General features: G+C 39.1%; 3 protein-coding genes across 4 annotated transcripts; 1 reads left to right on the top strand and 2 right to left on the bottom strand.

Annotated features, from left to right (window-relative positions):
* Positions 1-1,673: 1,673 nt before the first annotated feature.
* LOC106389194 (multiple organellar RNA editing factor 8, chloroplastic/mitochondrial) lies at positions 1,674-3,758 on the bottom strand. The gene is made up of 4 exons (XM_013829398.2): positions 3,249-3,758; positions 3,072-3,169; positions 2,919-2,984; positions 1,674-2,609 (listed from the first exon to the last, which is right to left on the bottom strand). Exons 1-4 carry the CDS (start codon positions 3,641-3,643, stop codon positions 1,969-1,971), a joined length of 1,200 nt encoding a protein of 399 aa, XP_013684852.1. The 5' UTR covers positions 3,644-3,758; the 3' UTR covers positions 1,674-1,968.
* A 6,154-nt stretch (positions 3,759-9,912) lies between these two features.
* On the bottom strand, positions 9,913-12,518 carry LOC106389196 (protein DJ-1 homolog A-like). The gene is made up of 8 exons (XM_013829400.3): positions 12,331-12,518; positions 12,029-12,229; positions 11,482-11,631; positions 11,200-11,385; positions 11,006-11,086; positions 10,718-10,918; positions 10,483-10,623; positions 9,913-10,385 (listed from the first exon to the last, which is right to left on the bottom strand). The coding sequence occupies exons 1-8, from the start codon at positions 12,349-12,351 to the stop codon at positions 10,188-10,190; spliced, it is 1,179 nt and encodes a 392-aa protein (XP_013684854.1). The 5' UTR covers positions 12,352-12,518; the 3' UTR covers positions 9,913-10,187.
* Positions 12,519-25,270: 12,752 nt separating this feature from the next.
* LOC106389198 (probable beta-1,3-galactosyltransferase 13) lies at positions 25,271-27,821 on the top strand. 2 transcript variants are annotated; one of them, XM_013829402.3, is made up of 7 exons: positions 25,271-25,803; positions 26,432-26,584; positions 26,679-26,761; positions 26,838-26,937; positions 27,072-27,185; positions 27,325-27,461; positions 27,549-27,821. In XM_013829402.3, exons 1-7 carry the CDS (start codon positions 25,457-25,459, stop codon positions 27,635-27,637), a joined length of 1,023 nt encoding a protein of 340 aa, XP_013684856.1. In that variant the 5' UTR covers positions 25,271-25,456; the 3' UTR covers positions 27,638-27,821. The 2 variants fall into 2 exon arrangements, with proteins under 2 accessions (XP_013684856.1, XP_013684855.1); XM_013829401.3 differs by having other exon boundaries at positions 27,319-27,461.
* The last annotated feature ends 100 nt before the right edge of the window (positions 27,822-27,921 follow it).

Below are 27,921 nucleotides of genomic sequence, written 5' to 3'. Positions count from 1 at the left end.
ATCTCTGAAAATCCTAAATTCCATGTAAGTTATTACTCTATTAATTGACATAATTGTTAATATCGTTTTTTTCTAGGATAGAAATCGAAATTTTAAATAGAGAATTTGAAATATAAATCTTCTGATGTAAGAACATTAAGCAATATTTTTCAAACTATTGAACTAAAATGAGCTAAAATGAACTAAATTAAGCTTCAAACTTATAGCTTTGGTGTGAGAGGAAAATAAAGATAGAGAAAAAAAAGAAACACGTGACGTCGGATTGGCACGTAGGACTGAATAATGCTGACGTGGCGACAGATGACAAATGACTCCACTGAAAATTAACACTTCACCTACTTTACCGTTTGATTACAAACGAAATTACGGTTTACCCTCGACTGGCAAATACGTGCGTCTTGTCGGATGTTGTGGATGATAGTACCATTCGGATCAGTTCTAATAAAAATCATTTGTCTTCATGTGTACTTTATTGTCAAAAACATAAATTTTTATTTACATCTATTTTTTTTTTTTTTTGGCTTTGAATTAACACACTTTCGTCAATTCGCTATCAGAATAATTATTTTGTTTTGCTCGAGATATTATTTGTCACTTTCAAAGGGTCTATACTTATTTACTACTGCTCTTATTCCCTTCTTGTTGTGATTATCCTCCAATATTAATTACTTCAAATATATTAGTTCGTCCTAGACACCAACACCACTGATTATATGGTTCAAGAAAAAAATGTTACAACACACTGAATATATCTTTAATGGAAAAATAAATTAACCTATAGATATGTTTCTTTAATTCTTAAATTGTACAAAAGTTATTTACTAAGAAATTTTCTTCCACTTAAAGATTACCTGTGTACAATAAGGAGAAGAAAAAGAAAGGGTGAGACATTGAGAAGGGACATAATGTCCTTTCGCTCTCACTTCTTTAAACATTTAATTTTTCATCAAAGTAATGAAAATGAAAAATCATAAAGACAGAGCTCGTGATCCAATAACAAGTACACTTTCTTCATCTGTTTGTAAATAAATCAATACTGCAAGGCAGATAGTAGTATACGTTAAGATAGATCTCCAAGGCAGGTCATATTAGCCTACATAGCGTTAGAACAGTATCATTGGTTGGCAAAAACCCATTTAGCTTTAGCTTCTTCATCATAACTCGAACACAAAAAAAAAAAGTAAAATAAACAGAAAAGATAGAGAAAAATAATAATAAGAGGGAAGCAAGGATGAACTTATCAATTTAGATTTTTGGGGTGAGATTTATAGATTTGGGCCTAACGCACCGTAGTAGTACATATCAGTCGCTCTGTTCTCGTTCAAATTCAGTCTTTGGGTAGCTAATAATTTTGATTTGGTTAACACCTGAGGCAATGTGACTGGTTTATTAACGTAGCCACACAACGAGAGGGTCAAATTGAGCATCAATAATCACTTGAATTGCAGAAAGCGAGGGAACCTCCACTTTCAGTTATTTCACATAGGCTCAAACAAGACGATCGCTCTGCAGAGCATGTATTGGTCATGTCGTAATATGTTGACACTATATCCTTTTTGAGCATTCATGTAGCTCCACAGGCAGCCAGAAACACACGTTTGGAGAAGCGTGAGTTAGACTAACTCGACCCAAGAGGAGCCAGACAAACACGCATAACAATCAACTATGAAAGATATACTAAATTCATACTTTTATTTAGGAGAGCACAATCAGACGAGGATGAACCAACAGCACATGGCCTACATGTGAACCACTTAAGAAACTCTTAAGATCGATTTGGGATATAAACTAGAAAAAATAAACAAACGTTCTAACCATGCCACTCAAGGCTATTCTCTCTCACATGATATCAGGCTGATAAACGACAAAAAGGAGTTTTAAAGTTTTGCTATTGCACTCTCCTTCCCTTCCTCAGATGACCTATACATCATCTAGAATGCACGGTTAAAAAGAAAACCCACGACTGGTTCAACCCTGGTAAGGGTTCCCGCTGCCATCCCGGTTTGGTGGATAGTTGTTCTGGTACTGTGGCTGCTGCATTCCACCACTCTGCTGCTGGTAGTTGTTGTTGTTACCTGACCATCCTGCGTTTGGTGGACCTCCTCCCATGCTGTTCTGCGGTGGTACTGCACCTCCATAGTTAGGTGGCGGTGGTGCTCCTCCCATGTTGTTCTGTGGTGGCGCTCCTCCGTAGTTAGGTGGTGGTCCTCCTCCATAGTTTGGTGGTGGTGCTCCTCCATAGTTTGCAGGTGGCCGCTGTCCTGCCATGTTGTTCTGTGGTGGTGCTCCTCCATAGTTTGGCGGAGGCCTTTGTCCTCCCATGTTGTTCTGCAATGATGGTGGTCCCCCGTAGTTCTGCCCCATGTGAGGTGGAGGAGGTGCAGCGCCACCCATGTGAGGTGGAGGAGGAGGGCCTCCCATGGGAGTACGTTGGGGAGGAGGGCCACCTGACATGTTCTCTCTTCTCCTCTCAAAGTTTCTGCTTCTATCGAAGTTGCGAGGACGATCATTACGCCTGTTTCTTTCATTTGCTCTTGCATTGTTCCTTATCCATTCCTCATGGTACTTGGGATCATAAGGAACAGCCTTCCCATCAATGAAAGGTTCCCCTGAAATCCAATTTTTTTTTTAAAAACAACAATTTACTTCTCTGACAAGATAAAGATTAAAGCATTCAACAAAGCAACACCAACCAACAGGACTTCAAACCTACTTGCAGAAATGTAAACTAACAAACAAATAGAAGTCGTCCAATGTGACAGTCTAATACAAGGGCATGAAGCAAGTAACCAATTAGAGTGAAGACTAACAACAGATGCTTCCCCTTGTCAACAATTCAAAACAAGAAAGTAAAAAGGAATAGCAAAGCAACTCTCTTGATTCTCAGTTTGTGATACAGAACACACAGTAAGGCTTACCTCCATAGTCTTTGTTCCTCACATCAAGGTAAGAATCAGGAAGAACCCACCGCACCTTTGGCAACTCTACAGAGTTACAAAAATTCAATTAGAACGCAGCTCTAAACACAAAAATAGCGAAAACTAAAACCTCAAGAATGCAACTCTCTCTACCTTTGAGCTTGTGAGAAAGATCTTCAGACACAAGAGCTCCGAAAGCAAAATAACACCTAGTGGAAACAGAGTATATCTTCATCCTCGCTTCTTCTTCACTGAAACACATAAAAAAAAAACGATTCCTTTATCAATTCGCTCAAAACCCTAAATCTCCAAGAAGAATCAATGGTTTACCTTCCGACGATCTGAGCTAGGGTTTTGATATACCCATCAATAATCTCATCCCTCGTGAGATCTCCCTCAGGCGGCTCCACAACCACAAGCCAATGCTCGAAATCACACCCATCGAGCAAGATCGTCTCCTTGGGAGGCCTATTCGACCAATTGGGATTCGGATCGTTCAGAGAAGACGAAGTCGCCTGCGTCGAAAGACCTTTGAAAGACACAAATCCACCGCGAGCGACGGAGGACAAGGCGGCCACGAGGGGACGGGATCGGAGCGCGGAGAGAGAGGACGCCGGAGTTTTGGCGAGGGGAGCAGATGACGAGGCGAAGGATCGAGCGAACAGAGAGGAGAGAGATTTCGCCGGACGGCGAAGGAAGGAGCGAGAAATGGTGTGCGTCGCCATGGGAAACCCTAAGGAAAATGGTGGAAGAAAGAGATAAAAGCTATTAGTTAAATCAAGGGTTTTGCCAAGGTTTAATAGCAGAAACTGGTCATCCGAGGGTATTTTCGGTATTTCATTACCAAACTAACTATCGACGAACTCTTCGGTCATATCCCCTTGATCTTTTCAGATTCAACAAAATGACCCTCGACTTTAACTACAGTTACAAAAAAATGCCACTACTATTGCTAGTGAGTTTTCCAATCTAAGTTTTTTTTTTTTTTTGGTAAAATGTTAAAATTCATTACCAATTTTCCTTTTTTTTAATTTTTTTTATAATATATTAATATATAAAATCTGCCCGAAAGATCGGGAATCAGATACGGTTACAAGCTTGTTTTGAACAAAATTATCGAAATCTGACTATTACAAACCTAGCTTCACCCACCCACTAAACCCGGCACATTCCGCTAGGATGTTTTTTGAAATCCTTCGATATCGGTAGTCATTCTCAACCATCAACATGACTCTCGGGAAAGTGAGGTTCTCCGTGTTTCCGCGGATGCCGGGAGTTCCCTTGACGTTTCCGGAGTAGCTAGTTCCCGATGATCTCCACAAGCTCATAACTTCCTCTGTCTACGAAGCGCAAGACGACTGAAGGGGAGAGATCAGATACTTACCAATGCCTTGCGAATGCCACCAAGGCCAGCTCGAATAAAGCGCCACCGACACTTTGACCGCATCCCAAAACGAGCAAGCACTCGCTTCCGCCATCTACGAAACCTGTACAAAGATGAGTTGCCTCCACCGCCACTTCCTGAAAAGCAGTCTCTAAACCTGTGCAAGAAACGCCAGCCTCACCACCGTAGAAGGAACAAGACAAATCACCACGGCGCCGGGATGTGAGCTTCGACTGGATGCTGACTCCGAGGCTGCGAATGACCCCCGAGAACCGCCTAAGCAACCAAGGCCTTTGAGAACAAAAGGACCAATTTCTTGATCAAGAACTATCAACCCCTGAGCCACGGGGTGTGATATGACGATGATGAGCGAGAGACTTGAACTCGTCGAGTGAAGCCGTCACCTACTCTCGGAGAAGAACAAAAAAGGAAGCCAGGAGCAGGAGCTCCGAAAGAGTTGCGAGGCAACAAGAAGACCTCTCATGGCCATAGACGACCACTCGAGGTGAACCGGAAAACACACGCACGAAGAAATCAGACCGGACACTTTCACCACGATCACATCCGCCTTCAACCCTCGTCTCCTAAGCCCTCAAAGAACCTGAGAGAACTCTTGGTTAGGGCAAGCCAAGCATCGGAATCTCTCAGACCCGAAGAAATCCTAAGCAAACACCACCATAACCGAAAAAGCACGAGCACCAGCAACAGACCCGCAGCTGCAGACCACCGCCGAAGCCACCGTGACAAGACCCTTTGCTACCACCCCTCGACGACAGAGAACCCGAGAGATTCATAAAAGGGAAAAGTGAATCTCTCCATAAACCCAAAAGCCGGCTCTAGATCGCTCTACTTCGCCGGACCCTCACCGCAATTCCGGAGAAAGAGCTACCCCTACCTTGTATCGGCTCCTCGCGACTGAAGCTTCCACCGGCGACGCAAGCTCGAACCTAGAAGAGCAAGCATATCGGGAGAGGGAGAGCATAGACGGCCTAGAGCAAAGAGGAAGACTAGACAGAGGAGAAGAGACCCCTCCGGCTCCGACACGCACTCTGACGTGACGTCCGTACGCCGGAGAGTAAGATTCAGTCGCAGATGAGATGAAAGGTCGAGAGAGAATATAGATACAGGAGAGAGAATACCAGTTTGATCTGGGAAGAAATACAGAAGACACAAGAAACAGAACAACAAAAATAAAACTAAATAGAGACTCATGCATAACTATACAGGGACTGACTACAAACTCAACAGCTAATAAGCAAAGGATACAACCAAGTCGGAACACACACTTGCCGCAAAATCAAACCCGCAGTGATAACGAGAACTGAGCCCGGAAGAAATTGGCTTGCCCGATGAACAGTTCTTAAAGATCGGATTTGTCAAGAACAGCTTGCGAGTACCTCCTAGCTTGCGACCTTCACAGACAGACAACTGCATCTATTATTAAGTGCTCCCGCACAGACAAGCCGAGGTTTATTTAAAAAGAACATGATGATTGGGAGCCGTTGAGGAGCCACAATCGCCGAGAAAAAACAAGGGTTCGAGAAAGCAACCACCCCGATGACCAAATTAGCTCAATACCTGCTTAAGGACAAAGGGGAACACTACCAACAAGATCAAGGGACCATAGCTGGTACTGGGATATGCCACACCCCACAAATGGAGTAACCGACAAGTACCTAGAAGCCGTAGACCACCTCGACCCACCAAGCACGCTCGCCATTCGCTGCCGTCGAGAACCAAAGAACAGAAGCCTTGAGCTTGCATAGATAAAGCTCTGGTGACAATCGGAGCCAAAGACATTGAGACACAGAGCTAAAACTCTCAGACAAAGAAGACACCTTTTGATGCTGAGATGACTGGCCAACAAAACCCGATAGAGACAAGGAGCAGTAAGGAAGGATGGAGGAATCGAACGGAAACAGCCATAGACGACTTCTCCAACGAGATCTCCGAGACCTTCAAGCGCAAGATCCATAGACAAGGTACCACCACACAGTAGTAACCTTACACTGGACGCATCTCCGAGGTAAAGAGACCCTCCGGAACAAACTGAGATACTGGCTTGCGCCAAGACACCCTAGAACAGCTAAAACCAGAGAACCCAAAGTCACTGTGACCCAGATCGAGACACCAAGCTAGGATCCCCACCGAAACAAGCCGGAGAAACCCCAATCTAATTTGCTTTGTGTGTGTGTGTTTACTGTTGTTGATAATCTGTGGTATAGTAGGAATATGATATGCGATTGTTTGGATTTTACAATAAGTTATATTTGCTAATTTATGTCCTGGTAGGAATTAGAAAATATATCATTATTTTATATGTTTGTAAATTATCAAATGTTTATTTTATAGGAAATATTTTTAGTGAAATGGTTTAATATGAGCTTTGGTTTAGTTGAGGAGGTACAGGCCCGGTCCGGCACCATGTGGTGCCTAAAGCCCAAAAATTTTATACCCATCAATAAAATACATAGCCTATAAAAATGAAAGAGATTAGAATCAAAGCCACCACCTCCATGACACAAGATATAGCACTAACCACTACACCATTGTCATTTTAAACAAAATTGCTGCCCCTAAAATATATAACATAATTTTGACGCCTAAAGCAAGGGCTTTACCTGCTTTAGTCCAGGGCCGGCCCTGAAGAGGTATAATGTATGAGAAATTCTTGGGTTCACCCCCTAGGGTGAACCTCTAGATTCACCAACCAATAGTGTTTGAGTATTTGATATTTGATATCTTTTAAAAAAAGAAACAAAATTAAATTTCCAAATAAGATTATATTTTTAAAATAAAACAATAAAAATACATAAAAACTAGGTAATAACCCACGCCTTGCGCGGGATGTGATTATTAGTTTCGTTATTTTTAATAAAAAGACATTAAATCAGTTTAATCTGGATAATAGTTCGGTTTTAAGTTTTTTTTTTGGTTTTTAATCTTCTAAAATATAACTATTATTTTAAATTAATATTCATTTAAGTTTATTTCGCTAAAATGTTTGATTTTTTTGGTTTTATTTCCCGGTAAAAACCAAAAATTAATATTATTTGTTTATTTTCATGTTATGAATTTTTGATAGCCGATATGTCGAACCAATAGTTTCTAAACAGATAATAGTTTAAGAAAAAGAAAAGAAAATTATTAAGACAAATCATTTTACTACAATTTGGTTGGTAGTGAAAGAAGCATTAAGAAAAAATATTTCAACTTTCAAAAAAATTAGTACTTCAGTTGTGGTAAATATTTAGTTACAAGGTGCTCACATCAAGGTGCACATGTATGTGTATGTAAAAAGTATTTAAAAATAGTTGACAAATATATAAAGATATTGTTAATTAATAGTAAATGACATTTTTGTTCAAAATAATACTTGAAAGATAAAATTAAAATTAATTTAAAATAAAAAAGCCTTGATATTAGTCATTTTTTACATATAAAGAAAATAAAATTGTATCCGTAAATAGGGGTGGACACAGATCGAATATCTGGGTATGTGGAAGCATTCATGTTGATTCGATCTTTAGCCACCTAGATATTCGGTGACTCGGATATCCGAAATGTTTTATAATTTTAAGGAATATCCGATTTGATCCGTAAATAAAATAAAAATTTAAAAATAATTTAAAATTTTAATAATAACATTTTGTTACAAAAATAGAACATTATTTAACTTTTTATATTCTAGTACCTAATATAATAAATTTAATTCATAAAAATATTGTAAAACTGATATAAAATATAATATATATATATAACATATATATATATATAATTGTTTACATATATGTATATATATATGCATATAACAGATCGAATTAGATATCCGTTCCTAAAAATATTGGTATTTGTGATTTGAATCTTTTTTGGATATTGTATTTTAGTATTTGATTTTTTCGTAGAGTTACGGATATCCAGATTTTTTGGTTCAAATCAAAACGGATAACGAATCGAATAAAAAATTGTGAATATTTTTCTCAACTTTATCCGTAAACAATAAAAATAATATATATATAGTTTGGCTTTTGATTCATTATCTATTTTTATTCGAACCGAAAAATCCAGAGTTTTAGTGGAATCATGTATGTGAGTTTTATATTGAAAAAATCGCAAAATACATAGTGTGAACATATTTACGAATATAGTGTGAACGCGTTAGCATACTTATTATCACATCATTGTGAGGCTGCCACGTGTCTATTATAGTGTGAATGCATTTATTACAATGCTTCTCTTTTGATATATAAGAGATAGTTACAAAAAATAAATAAATAAATATTGTTAAACCGTTAGCAAAATACTAAATCCTGTACCCTAAATCCTAAACTCCAAACCCTAAATTATAAACCTTAAATCTTGGATAAACCGTAAACCATTGGAAAATTTTAAACCCTAAATCATACATTAAAAACTAAATCTTAATAACACTAAACCGTAAAACCTAATCACTAAACCCTAAACCCTTGGATAAACCCTGAACCCTTGGATAAATCATAAACTCTAAATCAAAAATATTTAAAATTAAACCCTAAAGTTTATGATTTATCGAAGGGTTCAGAGTTTACCCAAGGGTTTAGGGTTTAGTGATTATGATTTAGGGTTTAGTGTTATTAAAATTTAGTTTTTAATGTATGATTTAGGGTTTAAGATTTTCCAACGGTTTAGAGTTTATCCAAAGTTTAAGGTTTAACGTTTAGGGTTTAGGGTTTAGGGTTTAGGGTTTAGGATTTAGGGTATAGGGTTTAGTATTTTGCTGAAGACTTAACAATATTAATTAATTTATTTTTTGTAACTATTTTTATTTATTATTTTATTTTAAAAATATAATCTAATTTGGATATTCAATTTTATTTCTTTTTTAAAAAAATATCAAATATCAAATATTCAAACACTATTGGTTGGTGAACCTTGGGTGAACCCAAGAATTTCTCATAATGTATGTCTTTACTATATGGTATAGTGATATATCCAAATGTGTAAATTAGTAACTCAAATTATTTTAAGGTAAGAGTAAAATATCCTCTTCTATAAATTGTGCCGGAAGTTAACAAATCTATACTATTAAAGCAGGATCCTTAATTATTATTTTTTTCTTTTCTTAATATAATTTAAGCATTCATAAAAATCTATACTATTAAAGCAGGATCCTATTGTCATAATTACCTTAGGGGCATGTTTCCTTCACTAACATTGCATGTTTCATTAAGGGCAATTAAGTAATATTAATAACAAATCTATATTGGGTCATTATTTTTGGATCCAGCCCAAATCAAATCTCTCTTGGGCCATTTGGGCCTATTAAAAAATCAGATTCAATTATCACCTTTTTTTTTCCTTTGGACCATTGAGTCCAAGTTCAAATAATTTTTTAGCAACTATTCTTAATTATTATTTTTTTCTTTTCTTAATATAATTTAAGCATTGATAAAAATAATTGAATTTTTTTATTGAAAAGTATAAATCTTTATTAAAAGTATATAATTTTTTAATTAAAATATTAACCCCATAATAAAATTAATTTATGAGAGCTATACCAACTTAAGTCATTAAAAAAATAAAGTTTAATTTTTTTAACATAAATAGTCATTTAAAATGAAATACGATAAATAAAGATAAAATTTTTAAGTCTTTTATAAAATAAAACACAAATATATGAAAATGTGACATTTACTAAATATTTGTCAATTGAAAAAAAAAAACAAAAATAAACCCGCGCTTTCAAGGTCATAATCTAGTATGCTTTAAAACATGAATTACATGTTCAGTAAAGCCATAAACTACCCACTTACTCCACTCAGACAGAGCTCTTATTACAAAGTCACTCAACATCAATGGAGAGATGACTAAACCCCTTATTTCACGTCACACTTAACTCTTCGAAGTTAAACAAGCGTTGCCTTGGCGAGCTGAAGCGCTTTCTCACGCCCGTAAAACTTCTCAACGATCGCAAGTGCACACTCCATTGCAGTCCCTGGAGCTCTGCTCGTTATGAGATTTCCGTCCGCAACGACTCTGTGATCAACGTGACTCTGGTCCGAAAGTCTGTTGCTCACCACTGGGTGTGTAGTTGCCTTCTTACCCTAATACAAAACATGCCTCTTACATCTCAGTTCAAGATATATAACAATAAGACTGTAACGTTTTCACATATATTAAGTACTGATTTGAATATTGCACCTTGAGTAAACCATGAGGCTCAAAGACGTAAGCAGGCGACGCGCAGATTCCTCCATATGGTTTGTTTGCTTCCGCTTGTTTCTTTAACATGTTCACCAGTTTCTCGCAGCGTGACAATCTTGACGCACCGTTAAGACCACCCTGAATGTTGACACATCAACGAAGTTAGATATTTTCTTTTGTACTATTATTCAATGAATGTCTAAAATTTATGTGAAAGTATATAAGCACTCACAGGCAGCATAATCATATCGAATGACTTCTCTAAAATCTCATCAAGAAGCACATCTGCGACTAGGTTAGCTTTGTGAGATCCTACAACTTCCAAACTGTTACCAACCGAAGCAATCACTACATTTGCTTTTGCCCTCCTCAGGGTATCTACAACCGCAATAGCTTCAATTTCATCTGATCCCTCGGCAATGGGAACAAGAATCTGAAACATGAAAACACATCTTTGTAGTCTAGGAGTGTATTTTATAAAGGACTAAGTGGAGAGGTAAATGAACACATGTATATATACCTGTGGGGTATCTTCGAATGTCCAGTTTATTTGGTTAAGCTCAGTAAAGGTAAACTCCTCACCAGGGTTAGGACGAGGCAGCTGATATCAATAAAGAGAACAAGTAAGTCCAAGAGGGGACGACAAAGCAAGTGTGAACACTATGGCTTTAGTTACTATGTTTCTGATAAAAGAGGGCAGAGACAGAAACATACCAAGATACTAGAGACATCAATAGCTGTCTGTTTTCCACACAGCTTCTCAATAAGAGTGAGGGAGAATTCAATGGTGGTTCCTGGTCCTCGGCTGGTAACTATCTTCCCATCTATCTCCACTCTTGACTCACTAGCAGTTGCACAAGTAGCTGCAAGTTTCTCCATAAAAACAGGGTAACACGTTGCCTGCAAGAAACCCCCATGCAATCCAAATTTATTAAGAAAAGAACTGAAAACAAGATAATAGTAACGTTCTTTGAGACTTGATCGCTTGTGACTTACTTTTTTGCCTTCTAGTAAACCCCAAGTACCAAGAGCCAAAGCAGGAGCACAACAGATAGCTGCGTTAAGTCGTCCATCTGTCTCTTGTTTCTTTACCATGTTCTCTAATGGTTTGCAATTTTTAAGAGTCTCGCCGCCGGGAAGCCCTCCCTTTTTATCAATCATATAATCAAATGTAATATCAGCAAATCATCTCTTAAGGTACTTCAGAGAACTTCAAAAGCAATAATCTATGGACTAGTTTCACATTGCTAATTGATTGCTAAATAATATATTGGTCGATCTACATAAATGCGATAAAGTAAACGACATAAAACTTAACATAGTTTACCAAATTCAAAGAGAGATAATATTATCATAGGAATACAAGAACACATGATATTTTGGCTAGCTCCAGTAATTTCTAATGCTACATGGCCAGAATAGATTTTAAGGCTTATATCAACATGTTTCTTGTGTATTTTGAGTTAAAAAACTAACAATTCGTTCCGACCATCTCCTTAATTAGTTGTCAATTATTGCAAGATGTATTAACCGGGAGACTTACGGGGAGCATGATAAGATCGAAAGTAGAGTCTGTAATGTCAGAGAGGAGAGTGTCGGCGACCATCTTGATTCCATGACAAGCATCAACGCCAACCTGATTCTCAACGGAAGCCACCGTCACGTAAGCGCCACTTCGTCGCAATACGGTGATCATCGCCAATGCTTCTAGGGGCTCAGTACCATGAGCAATAGGGATCAAAACCTAAAAAGAAAAAAAAACTCGGATCACCAAGAGAACCTAACGAAAATTAAAATAAATTAAAAGATTACGTACGTACAAGGATGAAAACAACGAGATCGTACCTTCTTCCTAGATGAAGCCATAGTTTACAAAGCTGAGAGAGAGAGAGAGAGAGAGTCACGAAGATGGTATATGGAAGAAAGAGAGTGAAGAGGAACGGAGTGTCACTGGTGAGGTTAAAATAGTGCAGAGGCTCAAGTGACGACGCCATTCACGACTTTTCATCCCCTTTGATCAAAAAGGTTGACGCGTGTGATGACGTCAGTAACGATAAAAAGGCATCCATTCGGACGTGGCATATGGTGATTGGTGGAACGTGATTACACGTCATCAGGTTGGATAAAGTCTTGATTCCACTTGGCATTCGGTAAACTAAGACGGCGTGTAGCTTGGGCGACCAAAGCAAAAGAATTAGGACAACGAGATCACGTCTCGATTCTTGATTTTGTCCATGCACGTGTATTGTTGTTCTTTTGATATTTGTAACAAATTAATAAACCGGATGAATACTATATCGAGCTGGGAAGATAAATCTTCTTTTATAGTGTTCAAAATGGTTTGTGGGTAGTATTTGAAGAATAAAGTTACTTGGTCGACAAGTTAGTTGGTTTACCTGAGTCTTTTGGAGTTTTTTAAATTTGTTTCTGAGTCAATAAACCTCTCCTGACTTGTAGGAAGATGGTTACTAGTTGGTTAGTTGTTTCCTATTCTTTAGCTAGCTTTGCATTACTTAAATCGTGAGTTGTAATCTCTTTTGGTCTCAAGCAATAAAAAATCAATTCAGTAAAAAGGCTTTTACCTCTTACAAGTGGTATCAGAGCTTTCTCGATCTAAAAACTTGTGATACGAAAAGAGTGAGAGAATGGGAGAGAGAGACTCATCGCTGAACATACCGAAGTTTGACGGTGACTACGAGCATTGGGCAATGCTCATGGAGAACCTGCTGAGATCAAAGGAGTGGTGGGAGCTCATTGAGGTTGGGATCACGCAGCCGGAGAGAAACATGATTCTGACAGGCCCACAAAGGACTGAGGTAGCCGAGCAGAAGCTGAAAGACCTCAAGGTGAAGAACTACCTGTTTGCATCCATTGACAAAACAATTTTGAAGACGATTGTGAAGGAGAGTTCAAAGGACATATGGGAGTCAATGAAGGCCAAGTACCAGGGGAACAAGAGGGTGCAAAGTGCACAACTGCAGAGGCTGCGAAGGGACTTCGAGGTCCTAGAAATGAAGGAAGGAGACACGATAACGGAGTACTTCTCCCGAGTTATGGTTGTGGCCAACGACATGAGGAATTTGGGAGAAGATTTGCCCGATGACAAAGTTGTTGAAAAGATTCTCAGGACTCTAGTTGAGAAGTTTACCTATGTGGTGTGTGCCATAGTCCAAAGACATCAAGGAGTGATAACTCATGATCTTAATAGTATTTAGCATCTTATTTAGTTCATTTTAATCATTATATATTGCATTTAGGTCTTAATATTGCATTTACATGCATAATTGCATAAATAGGGGCTAAAGTGCACACTTGAGAAGTTTGGGGCGAAATCACAAGGTTGTTCTTGCAAGTTATGGAGTTTGTGGCCAATTTGAAAGAAATCCGAAACCAAGGGACCATCTTGCAATTATACGAGGGCTAAATCGCACAAATGAAAGATTGGGGTTGATTTTAGAGGGTGTGTCTGCAAATTCTAAAGATAGGGGCCATTTTGTAAAGAACCAGAAGTTCAGGGACCTGTCTTGCAAATACTTATAACTTCACCATTGGAGAGGATCGAAGCTTTTTCTTAGACGGAAACGACGAGCACGGCCACGATGGAGCTGAGCACGGTCACGGTGGAGCTGAGCACGGCCACAGAGGAAGCTTGGTCACGTCTTGGAGGAGACGGTGGCACAGTCACAGCTTGATTTGCGACGATGACTAAAGCTCTCGGCTACGACGAGGAAGGCGGAGCCAGTGATGACCACGACGGCTCGAGCTTGATTTCGCGAGGAAGAGGAGAGGCGACGACAGTCACGGTTTTGATGTGTTGCGATGTGTTGTGGTGGCTGGAGCACAAACTGAACCACCACCGCGAGCTTGGCTGAGACGAAGAAGAAGAAGTCCGAGCTCGAGCAAACACAGCGGATAGACGCAGCGGGTTCATCGTGCCGCTGGAAAAAGACCTATGCCCCTGTCCAATATCGACTTGGTGGAGCGGGTCGTAAAAGCCGCTGTGGAGAAGACAAGAGTCGATTTCAAAACATTGACCGGTTTATTCCGGTTTGACCCGGTTTTATCCAATCAAACCATTTCGAGTTTTGCTTTCCTATAAATAGATTTAGACCTAAAAACTCTAGTTTTATCTCATTTTTCTCTTAAGACTTTGTCTAAACTTGTAAAAGCTTGAATCTTTCTATAATCTAATGAAGTACTTTATCTTATAATTGTGTTTCTCTTGCTCATTAACATGATTAGCCTTGATCCTTACATGGGTTTAAGGTTTCTCATGGAGATTATTGAGTAGACACATTTTGGATTCATGGGTTAAGGTAGATTAGGGTGATTAAGCTAGATCTAAGGTGTTTTAGTATAGATCATCTTGTTCCTTGCTAGTAGAGTGCTCTTAATGCAACTCTAGAGTTGGCCTCTCTAAAGTTGAGCTCTAGGCATTTCATACCCGGAAGGTGTTTGATGAAATGCCTGAACCAACTCTCCTAAGTTTTTAACATTCTTTACCAAAGGAATTTGTTGTTAAAGGTGTTAAGATGGCTAGTAGACTTGAGATTAATGATTACTTAGATAACATTCAACCAAAGGAATTTGGTGCTTGAGTTATCTAGGTAAATGAGTATTCATCTAGGGATAGAGTTTGTTTAGGATTGTGTCTAGGCCTAAGGTAAATAGATTGATTGAAAGTTGATACCTTTAGATTGAAACTTGATCACTTTATATCAATTATCCTTACCCATGAATCCATCCTTAGTATTTGAAAGTTCTTGCACTTATTTCTTGATTGGATTTGAGATCACCTTGTTTATATTTATAGGATATTAGCTTGTTACAAATCATCCATCTTCTTGTTTGCTTAGATTAGGAAAGCTTGTGTATTCTTGGTGTTATAGGTCACTAGTTCCTTGTGGATTCGATCCTAAAATGCTACAATGACATACCATTCGATTGTGGTATTGTTGGCACATTAGGCTAATTGATGTGTGCTTAAACGCGTAATCAATTTGGCGCCGTTGCCGGGGAACTAGTAGATTTATCATTAGGATTTCAATTTTTCTTGAGACTTAGCTTTATTTTCTTGCTTTGTTTTTCTTTTGTATAGTTACTAACCTTTACTTCTAGCTTATGTTCTTGAGTGATGGCTTCAAGCTGTTTTGAGAAGCCACAAGAAGAGGAAGATCACATCGAAGATGAGCCATATGTGTATGTGGAGCCACCACCCTTTGATGCAAGTATACTCACACCAGCACAGCTTGTGACGTTAAATGAGCTTCAGAAGAAGTACCCGGGGTCAGCAAAGACATCCCTAGCACGAAGGATCCGGGTGGAGCTTATTAGGGATCAAGCAGAGCTTGAAGGGAGGGAGGTTACACAGTATGAGTTCAATGTTGCTTATGACCTTAAAGAGGTAATGTATTGGGTTCCACCACCCCAGCTGGAAGGTACAAGAATTTCCACTCTAGAACTTCAACTTGAGGAACTTTGCTTGCCTTGTGGTGAGAATATTGCCCATGATCTTGATTCTCTTGTGCTCATAAATGAATGTCTTGATCTAATATGTGAAACTAGGAAGCTAGATGAGTTGAGAATAGAAAAGCTTGCTAGAGATCATATTGAAGTTTGTTTTGACAAGAACTATCTTTGTGCTTCAATTGATCTTGAGTATGAGTTTTTGATGCTTAATGAACCTAGACCTCTTCTTGAACTTGCTGATTTAGGGGATGAACTTGATGTGGATATGCTCTTGCTTAGGATAGAAAACTCCCTTGTCAAAAATTATCATGAGAATGTGAGCATTGTGTATTACTTGATTGATGGAGATATAGTTGACTACTTTGTTAAACCCTTGTTTGAGCCTGTAGTTGACTGTGTGTTTCCACCATATGCATTTGATTCTCATGACCATCTGAACCTCAAGGAGCATTTCATAATTCATGTCACATCTTTAGTGAAGCTCTTTGAGGAAAAATCTGTCTATTTTCTATGGATAGTAGTGTGCTCCTTTGCATACTTGGTTCCTTGTTCTTGTAGGAGAAGGACCAAAGGTGCATTGGCTCAACCTTTTGATACCTATGATTAACAAGCACACAAAGTCAAGCTAGAGACTTAAAACAAGCTCACTTGGGAGGAAATCTCATGTTTATCCATTGTATATATATATATTTTTATCTTTTCTTTTTAGGTTATTTAATAAGCATGGTTGAGGTTTTTTAGGTCAAGTCTTACTTACCATGGCTGATGTGAAGCATTGTGACTCTAGACACTTGCCTTCTCCGCTTCAGCCCATGTCTACAAGTGAAATAAATCTGAGGCCAAGGGTCCTCTACCACCCAATTCAGCCAATAACTTCAAGTAAGTGTCACTCCAACCTTGTACATATTTAGTTTTCATGTTTATTTCTTTCCTTTGGATTTCTTTTTTGAGCTTACTCTCACACAAGGGACTGTGTGAAGTAAGTTTGGGGGAGAGTCTACTATCTCACATCATTTTCTGTTTTGTTTACTTGCCATGAGTCTCATGCATTGCATTGTGAATACTTATTTGCATAGAAAATCCATAAAATTTTGATTTTTTTTTTGAAAATCTTCATGTAGTTTCACTTGATCCATTTTCATCTTTAGGATTGAGTCTAGAAGCATTTAGATTGCATTCATGCATTGGGAGAAACCTTGTAAAGAACACATGTCTAGAACTCAATTTGACATCCTAGCAAACATATCAAGTAGCTTAAGCATTTCTTAAAAAGCTTGTAAGCTTCGAGCCTTGAAAACTCTTCTTGAAACATGTTGTTTGCTTGATGATTGACATTGTTCTTGAAACCAACTCCAATCTGAACTTGGCTTAAATGAACTTAATCTCTCTTGCATATGGGCATTTGCATACTTGATCATGGATCTCATACACATTTGGGTTATCTTTTTCCCTTTGTACCCATCTTTGTTAACCCAAATGGCACTTCATACCCATTAACCCTCACCATTCTTTGAAACCAACATTAATTTGCTTGAGTGAGGCCTTTTATTGATAGCATGTCATGTGCAAAATTTTGAGAGTATTAGGAGCGACAATGAGTTGTTCTCATCTTTGGCTAGCATTAGGACCTCATTTAGGCTAGCCTCTAGGATGGTTGTTGGGTTTGTGAGCTTAAATTCTTTTGATCTTGGGATAGGGATGTGAGTGAAAGTGAAAAGAAATGAACCAAAAAGATGAGAAAATAAAAAAAAAAAACCACTAGGGATTAAAAAAAAAAAAGCTCTTGTGTTTATAAATAGAATCCCCTTTAGAATAAAAGAAAAAAAAACAAAAAAAAAAGAAAAAAAAAAGCTGAGTGAATAAAAAAAAAAAACTCTCTGGTTGGCTAGAATAAGAAATGATAATGTGTTCATTGGGTGAGAGATGAAAGTGAGTCTATCTTTGGGTTTTGGGATGATGAAAAGAAGAAGGGTAGAGCTTGAAACCATTTAGGAAAGGGGTAGAATGATGAGAACAAGTCATTGTATGCATGAATTGCTCCTTTTCTTAGATAAATTTTGCATAATGTTCTAGCTCCTATTCTTGAGTGTGAGTCACCATAAAAGATGCATTTGAAAACCCTTGCTTCACATTAGACCATTTTCACTCACAAAGCCAAATGATTGAGATCATGTGCCCATTTGCAAGAACTCACTTTGTATGCTTGTTTAATTGAATGTGAGAGTTGGTTGAAACACTTGTTGATTGATGAGCATTGCAACTTGTGTAGAGGCATAAGAGTGTTGATAGGCCTTGAGAAGCTAGAGTGTATTAAGAAAGTTGTTCATGCTATTTACTATGTTTATCTTAGGATGTTAAGTTGAAGGCTAGAAAGTGTTTTGGTTATAAACTTCCATTTTCAAACATCTCTATTTTCCATTTTTAAAGTTTACTTGTGGACAAGTAAAATTCTAGTTTGGGGGAGTTGATAACTCATGATCTTAATAGTATTTAGCATCTTATTTAGTTCATTTTAATCATTCTATATTGCATTTAGGTCTTAATATTGCATTTACATGCATAATTGCATAAATAGGAGCTAAAGTGCACACTTGAGAAGTTTGGGGCGAAATCACAAGGTTGTTCTTGCAAGTTATGGAGTTTGTGGCCAATTTGAAAGAAATCCGAAACCAAGGGACCATCTTGCAATTATACGAGGGCTAAATCGCACAGATGAAAGATTGGGGTTGATTTTAGAGGGTGTGTCTGCAAATTCTAAAGATAGGGGCCATTTTGTAAAGAACCAGAAGTTCAGGGACCTGTCTTGCAAATACTTATAACTTCACCATTGGAGAGGATCGAAGCTTTTTCTTAGACGGAAACGACGAGCACGGCCACGATGGAGCTGAGCACGGTCACGGTGGAGCTGAGCACGGCCACAGAGGAAGCTTGGTCGCGTCTTGGAGGAGACGGTGGCGCAGTCACGGCTTGATTTGCGACGATGACTAAAGCTCTCGGCTACGACGAGGAAGGCGGAGCCAGTGATGACCACGACGGCTCGAGCTTGATTTCGCGAGGAAGAGGAGAGGCGACGACAGTCACGGTTTTGATGTGTTGCGATGTGTTGTGGTGGCTGGAGCACAAACTGAACCACCCCCGCGAGCTTGGCTGAGACGAAGAAGACGAAGTCCGAGCTCGAGCAAACACAGCGGATAGACGCAGCGGGTTCATCGTGCCGCTGGAAAAAGACCTATGCCCCTGTCCAATATCGACTTGGTGGAGCGGGTCGTAAAAGCCGCTGTGGAGAAGACAAGAGTCAATTTCAAAACATTGACCGGTTTATTCCGGTTTGACCCGGTTTTATCCAATCAAACCATTTCGAGTTTTGCTTTCCTATAAATAGATTTAGACCTAAAAACTCTAGTTTTATCTCATTTTTCTCTTAAGACTTTGTATAAACTTGTAAAAGCTTGAATCTTTCTATAATCTAATGAAGTACTTTATCTTATAATTGTGTTTCTCTTACTCATTAACATGATTAGCCTTGATCCCTACATGGGTTTAAGGTTTCTCATGGAGATTATTGAGTAGACACATTTTGGATTCATGGGTTAAGGTAGATTAGGGTGATTAAGCTAGATCTAAGGTGTTTTAGTATAGATCATCTTGTTCCTTGCTAGTAGAGTGCTCTTAATGCAACTCTAGAGTTGGCCTCTCTAAAGTTGAGCTCTAGGCATTTCATACCCGGAAGGTGTTTGATGAAATGCCTGAACCAACTCTCCTAAGTTTTTAACATTCTTTACCAAAGGAATTTGTTGTTAAAGGTGTTAAGATGGCTAGTAGACTTGAGATTAATGATTACTTAGATAACATTCAACCAAAGGAATTTGATGCTTGAGTTATCTAGGTAAATGAGCATTCATCTAGGGATAGAGTTTGTTTAGGATTGTGTCTAGGCCTAAGGTAAATAGATTGATTGAAAGTTGATACCTTTAGATTGAAACTTGATCACTTTATATCAATTATCCTTACCCATGAATCCATCCTTAGTATTTGAAAGTTCTTGCACTTATTTCTTGATTGGATTTGAGATCACCTTGTTTATATTTATAGGATATTAGCTTGTTACAAATCATCCATCTTCTTGTTTGCTTAGATTTGGAAAGCTTGTGTATTCTTGGTGTTATACGTCACTAGTTCCTTGTGGATTCGATCCTAAAATGCTACAATGACATACCATTCGATTGTGGTATTGTTGGCACATTAGGTTAATTGATGTGTGCTTAAACGCGTAATCAAGGAGCTGTCTGTCGATGAACTCCAAAGCTCCCTCCTTGTTCATGAGCAGAACCTGAGCAAGCACATAGGAGATGAGCATGCTCTAAGAATGGAGGATGGGAGAGGACGAGGAAGACACTCTCAAGGGAGAGGGAATCAGTACCAAAACCGAGGAAGAGGTGGCTCCAGAGGTAGTGGAAGAGGAAGCTTTGACAGAGGAAATGCAAGCTTCGACAAGAGTAACATTGAATGCTTCAAGTGTCACAAGATGGGACATTACAAGAATGAGTGTCCCTTATGGGAAAAATCAGCTAATTACGCTGAAATGGAGGAAGATATACTTCTCATGGCTCAGATCAATGAAGAAGTGGAGCATGTATGGTACTTGGACTCAGGATACAGCAACCATATGTGTGGAGTTAGGGAGTGGTTCATCACCTTTGATGATCAATTCCGGCAACAAGTACGACTTGGAGATGACAGAAAGATGCAAGTTGAGGGAAGAGGAAACCTAAGACTTCAGATCAATGGCGCAACACAAGTGATCTCCTCTGTCTACTACATACCTGGACTGAGAAACAACCTACTCAGTGTTGGGCAGCTTCAACAGAAGGGACTGCGGATCATCATTGAAGATGATGAGTGTGAGATCTGGCACAAACAGCAACAGCGAGTGATCATGCACTCAACGATGACTGCAAATCGTATGTTTGTGGTTAAGGCAATCGTGAGAGAAGCTAAGAAAGACCTGGAGATGAATCAACTTGTGATCCCTGCTACAAGCATGGAAGAGGTGTGGCACAAGAGGTTGGGACATCTGAATCATAAGGTACTTGCAACCCTTTCAGAGAAGGATATGGTTGAGGGCTTACCGAAGATTGCAAGCGATGGAATAGTATGCGAGATCTGCATGAAGGGCAAGCAGATTCGATCCAATATTCCAAAGCAGAGCGAGTGGAAGGCCAGTCGTGTGCTAGAGCTTGTGCATCGTGACATCTGCGGTCCAATCTCACCGATTTCAGAGAGTGGAAAGAGGTACATCATTAATTTTATTGATGATCATAGCCGTAAATGCTGGACATACTTCTTAGCAGAAAAGTCTGAGGCGTTTAAGGTTTTTAAAGAATTCAAGACGGCAGTTGAGAGAGAGGCTGGTGTATTAATGGTGTGTCTCAGGACTGATCGCGGTGGAGAGTACAACTCCAAGGCTTTCCAGGATTATTGCGCAGAGACATGCATCAAACGTCAACTCACTGCTGCTTACACGCCTCAGCAAAACGGTATAGCTGAGAGGAAGAACAGAAGTCTGATGAACATGGTGAGGTGTATGCTATTTGGAATGCAAGTTCCTCACAGATTCTGGCCTGAAGCTGCACAGTACGCGGTTCACATACTGAACAGATGTCCAACAATGATCTTAGGAGAAGTCACACCATCTGAAAAGTGGAGCCAACACAAGCCGTCGGTGGAACATCTAAGAGTCTTCGGGTGTGTGACTTTTGCACTAATACCGTATGAAAGGCGAACAAAACTCGATGAAAAGAGCATCAAATGTGTGATATTTGGGGTCAGCAAAGAATCGAAGGCTTACCGGTTATACAATCCAGTAACCAAGAAGATCATCATCAGCAAAGATGTGAAGTTTGATGAGAGTAAGAAGTGGGATTGGGAAGGAAAAGCATAAGAAGAGAAACCGATAGAAGTTGCTGGAGAAGAGGAAGAGAGAGGCAATGATGATGAAGAAGAGCAGGCTGATTCAATAGCTAACGAAGAAGAAAGAAATGATGATGAGCCACAGGAGGAACAAACCGTTCAGCCTAGAGAAACAGAGAGAGAAGAAACGAGCAGAAGTAGAGCTGGTAGAAGCGTGTTAAAGCCAGCATGGATGAGAGACTATGTGGTTGAAGGAGGGTTGTTTATGGAAGGAGAAGAAGAAGAAGAACTAGAGTCGTGGGTGCTAGTGTACGCTTCAGATGAAGACCCGGAGAAATTTGAGGAAGCAGTGAAAGAAGAGAAGTGGAGAAAGGCAATGGAGGTGGAAATCAAATCCATAGAAGACAATGAAACTTGGGAGCTGGTGTCTTTACCCAATGGAGCTAAAGTGATTGGAGTTAAATGGGTTTACAAGACTAAGCTCAACGAGAAGGGTGAAGTTGATAAGTACAAGGCTAGGTTAGTTGCAAAGGGTTTCCACCAGACACATGGAGTGGACTTTCATGAGGTGTTTTCTCCGGTAGCTAGGTGGGACACAATCAGACTGATCATTGCAATAGCCGCACAGAGAAGGTGGAAAGTACTCCAGCTAGATGTGAAAAGCGCCTTTCTTCATGGGGAGTTAGAAGAGGATGTATACATTGAACAACCAAGAGGGTTTGAGCTTAAAGAAAATGGCGAGAAGGTGTATAAGCTCAGGAAGGCTCTATATGGTCTAAGACAAGTTCCTAGAGCTTGGTACAGCAGGATTGAAGGATACTTTGAGAGCAAGGGGTTCACAAAATGCTAATGTGAACATACTCTGTTTGTCAAGAAGGAAGAAGAAGGTGTCTTGATTGTAAGCTTGTATGTAGATGATCTCATCTACAGAAGTAACTCATAGATCATGCTCAACGAGTTCAAGGCAACAATGGAAGAAGAATTCTCTATGACAGATCTGGGAATGATGAAGTACTTTCTTGGAGTATAAGTGATACAAGATACAAGAGGAATCTTCATCACTCAGAGGAAGTATGCATCGGAGATGCTGAGGAAGTTTGGTATCGAAGACTGCAACCATGTTCTGAATCCAATTGTTCCTGGAATGAAGCTAACCAAAGAAGGAGATGGTACGAAAGTGGATCCTACATCATTCAAACAGCTAGTTGGTAGCTTAAGGTATCTGACTGCAACTCGACCTAATCTTATATACTCGGTCAATCTCGTCAGTAGATACATGGAGCACCCGGGAGAGCCACACTTGATGGCTGCAAAGAGAATACTAAGGTATGTGCAAGGGACAATCAACTTTGGAATTCAGTACAAGAGTGGGAAAGAGGAGAAGTTGATTGGCTATGTTGATAGCGATTATGCTGGAGACTTAGATGATACAAGAAGCACGTCGGGATACACGTTCATACTAGGGCGAGGAGCCGTGTCTTGGGCATCAAAGAAGCAGCCCATTGTCACTCTCTCAACCACCGAAGCGGAATATGTAGCAGCAGCATATGGAGCGTGTCAAGCAGTGTGGCTAAGGAATGTTCTTGAGAATGTTGGGGTCGATCAAGGGAAAGGTACACTTCTGATGTGTGACAACAGTTCTACAATCAAACTCTCAAAGAATCTTGTCTTACAAGGAAGGAGCAAACACATTCATGTGAGGTACCAGTTTTTACGTGAACTTGTGAATGAAGAAGTGATATGTTTGGAGTACTACTCGACTCTGGAACAACTGTTTGATATCATGACCAAACCGGTGAAGTTAGAAGTGTTCGAGAAGCCGAGGTTGAAGATGGGAGTTGGCTTAAAGGAAGAGTAAACTGAAGCAGAGTGTTTCAGTTTAGGGGAAGGATTGAAGAATAAAGTTACTTGGTCGACAAGTTAGTTGGTTTACCGAGTCTTTTGGAGTTTTTTAAATTTGTTTCTGAGTCAATAAACCTCTCCTGACTTGTAGGAAGATGGTTACTAGTTGGTTAGTTGTTTCCTATTTTTTAGCTAGTTTTGCATTACTTAAATCGTGAGTTGTAATCTCTTTTGATCTCAAGCAATAAGAAATCACTTCAGTAAAAAGGCTCTTACCTCTTACAGTATTAACCGGTCAAAAAGTACCAACTTCCACTTTTTAAATAGCTTCACATAGGATTTGTTACTAAAACTTAGGATCTGATTCCAGCTAGTTGCACATATAGCTACTCAATAATCTCCAAGCTCACATTATATCTGCTCTCATTCCTCGGCTATTACAGTGGAGAAGCTTGTTGTTGCTGCGTTGCCAAGTTTAGTGGAAACTTTGGACTAAAGGTTTTGGGTTCAAAACCATGGATGATGTAGAACGAAATGCTCTCAAAAGAATATACTTGATGGTCTTCCCTGGGCCAATTCTGCTCAAGAAAATGCTATACGAGTGCACAAAACCCAACACTGCGAAAGGTAGTGCCAAAGCCTCACTTTCACTCTCCCTCTAGACAGGGCACTTCATCGAACTCTCACTTTTGCGCAGGCGTCTTATCTAGCTAAAGATCGCGATAACCTACCATCGAACAAAGAAGCAGGTGTAGAAGGATGAGACGATGAACCTCCACTAATTGGAACCAACCAAACAGAACCATCTTCAGAAACAGAGAACCTACTCCGAGAGAGCAATGCTGGAGATACGCCAGAGACAACACCAGTCTTCATATGAGAAGAAGATTGTTTGCGAGAAGAGCTTCTTCATCATCTGCAGCAGAAGAAAGGCAAGTTAGTAATGTCGGAGTTGTAAATAATGTTAGTGATGAGATGTTGCTTTGTGTTGATGAACTACTTGACTCTGATAGCTCCCAAGATTCAAATATATATTAGCTTTTTTTGGAACACTCAAATATATATAAGCTATGACTGCTCTTTCCACTCTAGTTTCTTGGCACTTCTTTGATCTTTCTTGTTTGTTTACATAACAAATGACATTTTTATAAAACTTAAAATCAGGATAATATTATTGATTGGAGTTGAAGCGAACCAGTCACCTTTTCGTAATAAAGTGATATCATATGCTGATACTCTCGTTGGTTGGCCAAGACATTTATCATTGTATGATTAAGACATTCTAATCTCGTGTGGACACAGATTCAGTTCTTGCTTCTTAATCACTTTTAAAACATTCTTGTGGAAGATGTGAAACCTTTGTTAGAAGTTATTAAACAAACTTCGAAATAAAACACATCTTCATGAATTATGCATACTTAAGAAAGTGAACCCTCATATTCTTGATCCCAAAACTCGTATCCCTTTTATTAATTTCTAGGCCAAAAACGCTTTCACCACTATTTTCTATTTTCATAACTTTATTTTTTGTTATGTTTTGGTCAAATCACCTGCCAAACTTCTGTTACCATCATTAATGTTCTAAAATTGTATATTCCAAACTTTCACACACATTAAAACCCGTGCGTCTGGAAAAAGGATCCGGATCCGAATAAACTGGATCCAACTGATCTTGCGAAACAGAACATCCGTATCGCCCACTAACGACCGTTATTAAGACGAAACAAGCTTGAGGATCCGTTACAAAACCATGCCATCTTCTCCGAGGCTGAAGCTCTTTCACGCGCGTCCATCGCGGCGACCGACGTCTCTGATCGTCATCGCCTCTATAGCGATCGGGCTATTCGGATTCCTCTTCGGACTATCCGCCATTATTTTCCCGGGTATCCGGTTATCAGCCCGGACCTGCCTCACCAACTCTCCTCCTAAGACGGTGCGCATCGTCTGGGACGTCGCTGGAAATCGTAACACTAATGGCGGAGTGAAGAGGCACAAGGTGATGGGATTCGTCGGGATCCAGACCGGATTTAGTTCAGCTGGGAGGAGACGAGCGCTTAGAAACACGTGGATGCCGTCCGATCCACAAGGGCTTCGACGGTACTGATTGAACTATTGCATCATCTCTGCTAGCTGTAGACTAGTGTTCTCTGAACATCATTTTTTTTTATCAGAATGATTGAACTATTGCATTCATCATAATCTCAAACCTTAGAGATCTGAATATAGCATTTTTCTGAGTTTTGATATACACTCATATGATCGGTTGATGTGATAGGACTAACTAACATTATTTAGTTACTTCTTCTGTATTGACCAATATTCAAGAAATCGCTAGGCGGTGCTAGACTGATTATTGGGGGCCCCCGCGAGATCTAGTCTAGAAAAAATTACTAATTTATTTTATATATATATTACATTTATATAAAATATTTTAGTTTTTTTAATTTAATTATAAATTTGATTTGATGAATTATCAAAATTATATATACAGAGCAAAAGAAGGTAGACAAATTAGTGGATTTGTACTTCATGGCATGTTCTTATCATGACCATAATGAAAATATGAAATGCAGCTTCCATCATCTCTTTGTCCTAGCCAATTAGGTGAACCACCTTAAATCTCTCTGTCGTCTACTTTATTATTTTATTGTGTTTATTATCTTCCAGCATCCGTTATAACATGAATTTTGAGTTGTTATCTTCAATGATTCACTGCTCTCTGCAGCTTGGAGGAGTCAAGAGGGTTGGTCATTAGGTTTATTATAGGCAAAACCAAAGATGAAGCGAAGATGGCTGAGCTTAGAAGGGAGATCGCAGAGTACGATGACTTCATACTGCTTGATATCGAGGAGGAGTACAGTAAGCTCCCATACAAAACGTTAGTTAGAAGAGTAACACTTCTCTGTTTCACATGATTCACATCTTATTTTAAAGATAACTTGAATAACTCTGATCCATGGTCTTTGGTATAGTTTGGCTTTCTTCAAAGCTGCGTATGCACTATATGATTCAGCGTTCTATGTCAAAGCTGATGATGATATATATCTGAGGCCAGGTAATTGATATTACATTCTCTTGAGTTTTCGCATTAATCGTGGATAGTATATGAGGCTGGTTGTTTTCTTTTACAGATCGGTTGTCATTGCTGTTGGCCAAAGAGAGGAGTCACTCTCAGACATATCTTGGGTGCCTGAAGAAAGGTCCTGTTTTCACGGATCCAAAGCTAAAATGGTAAGGACAGGAAAAGAAGCTAGAATTAAGAACTAACTGAGCATGCTTATATTTTGAGATACTTTGAAGATATGGTCGGATTTTAAACATGTAAACATCTCTTGTGATTCAGTAATGATCTTGGAGCTTTGCAGGTATGAACCTTTGGCAGATTTGCTGGGTCAAGAGTACTTTCTTCATGCCTATGGCCCCATATATGCTCTTTCTGCAGATGTTGTCACCAGTTTAGTTGCTCTTAAGAAAAACAGGTAAGTCATGTCTCCTTTATTTTACTCGTCTTTGAATGTCTCCATGAGTTATGTTCCTCGATACAGATTCAGTTTTTTTATCTGTCAAGCCTTTTTTTGTTTAATAAAGAGAGATATTTTTTTGAAACTTAAGTTTCAGGATGTTTAGCAACGAGGACGTGACAATAGGTGCGTGGATGCTGGCGATGAACGTCAACCACGAGAACCACAAGACTCTTTGTGAACCAGAGTGCTCACCTTCCTCCATTGCTGTTTGGGATATACCAAAATGCTCAGGTTCCATATTCACATGCTTCCAGATTCACTTTGCATAAGCATTTCTACAAGTACTGATCACAATTTTTGATTATGTTACTGGTGCAGGGCTTTGTAACCCAGAGAAAAGGATGTTGGAACTTCACAAGAGAGAGAGCTGCTCAAAGAGCCCGACTTTGCCATCGGAAGATGAATGATCTTACCTCTTATAGATCTCCTTTCATGGTCGAAGAGAGTTGAGATTCCCTTAAACGGCTTTAGGGTTAGTAATTTTTGTGTAACCCAACTTTTGGGTGATTCCTTGTTGTACAAGTATAAGATTGAACTAACTGCAATTTCGATTGAGGAAAAGGAAAAAAAATAGTTTGGCTTTGTGTATCATTGCGAGACAGCAGAGACAAAAAAAGATAGAATTTAACATTCATCCACTTCCAGAAACAGAGAAGTATATTTTATCAAAATAGTTTTATAATTAAATCCA

Source organism: Brassica napus, chromosome C3, assembly GCF_020379485.1.
Source record: "Brassica napus cultivar Da-Ae chromosome C3, Da-Ae, whole genome shotgun sequence".
Classification (NCBI taxonomy): domain Eukaryota; kingdom Viridiplantae; phylum Streptophyta; class Magnoliopsida; order Brassicales; family Brassicaceae; genus Brassica; species Brassica napus.
Note: the sequence above shows the minus strand (reverse complement) of the source record. Positions and strands in the feature narration are given on the sequence as shown.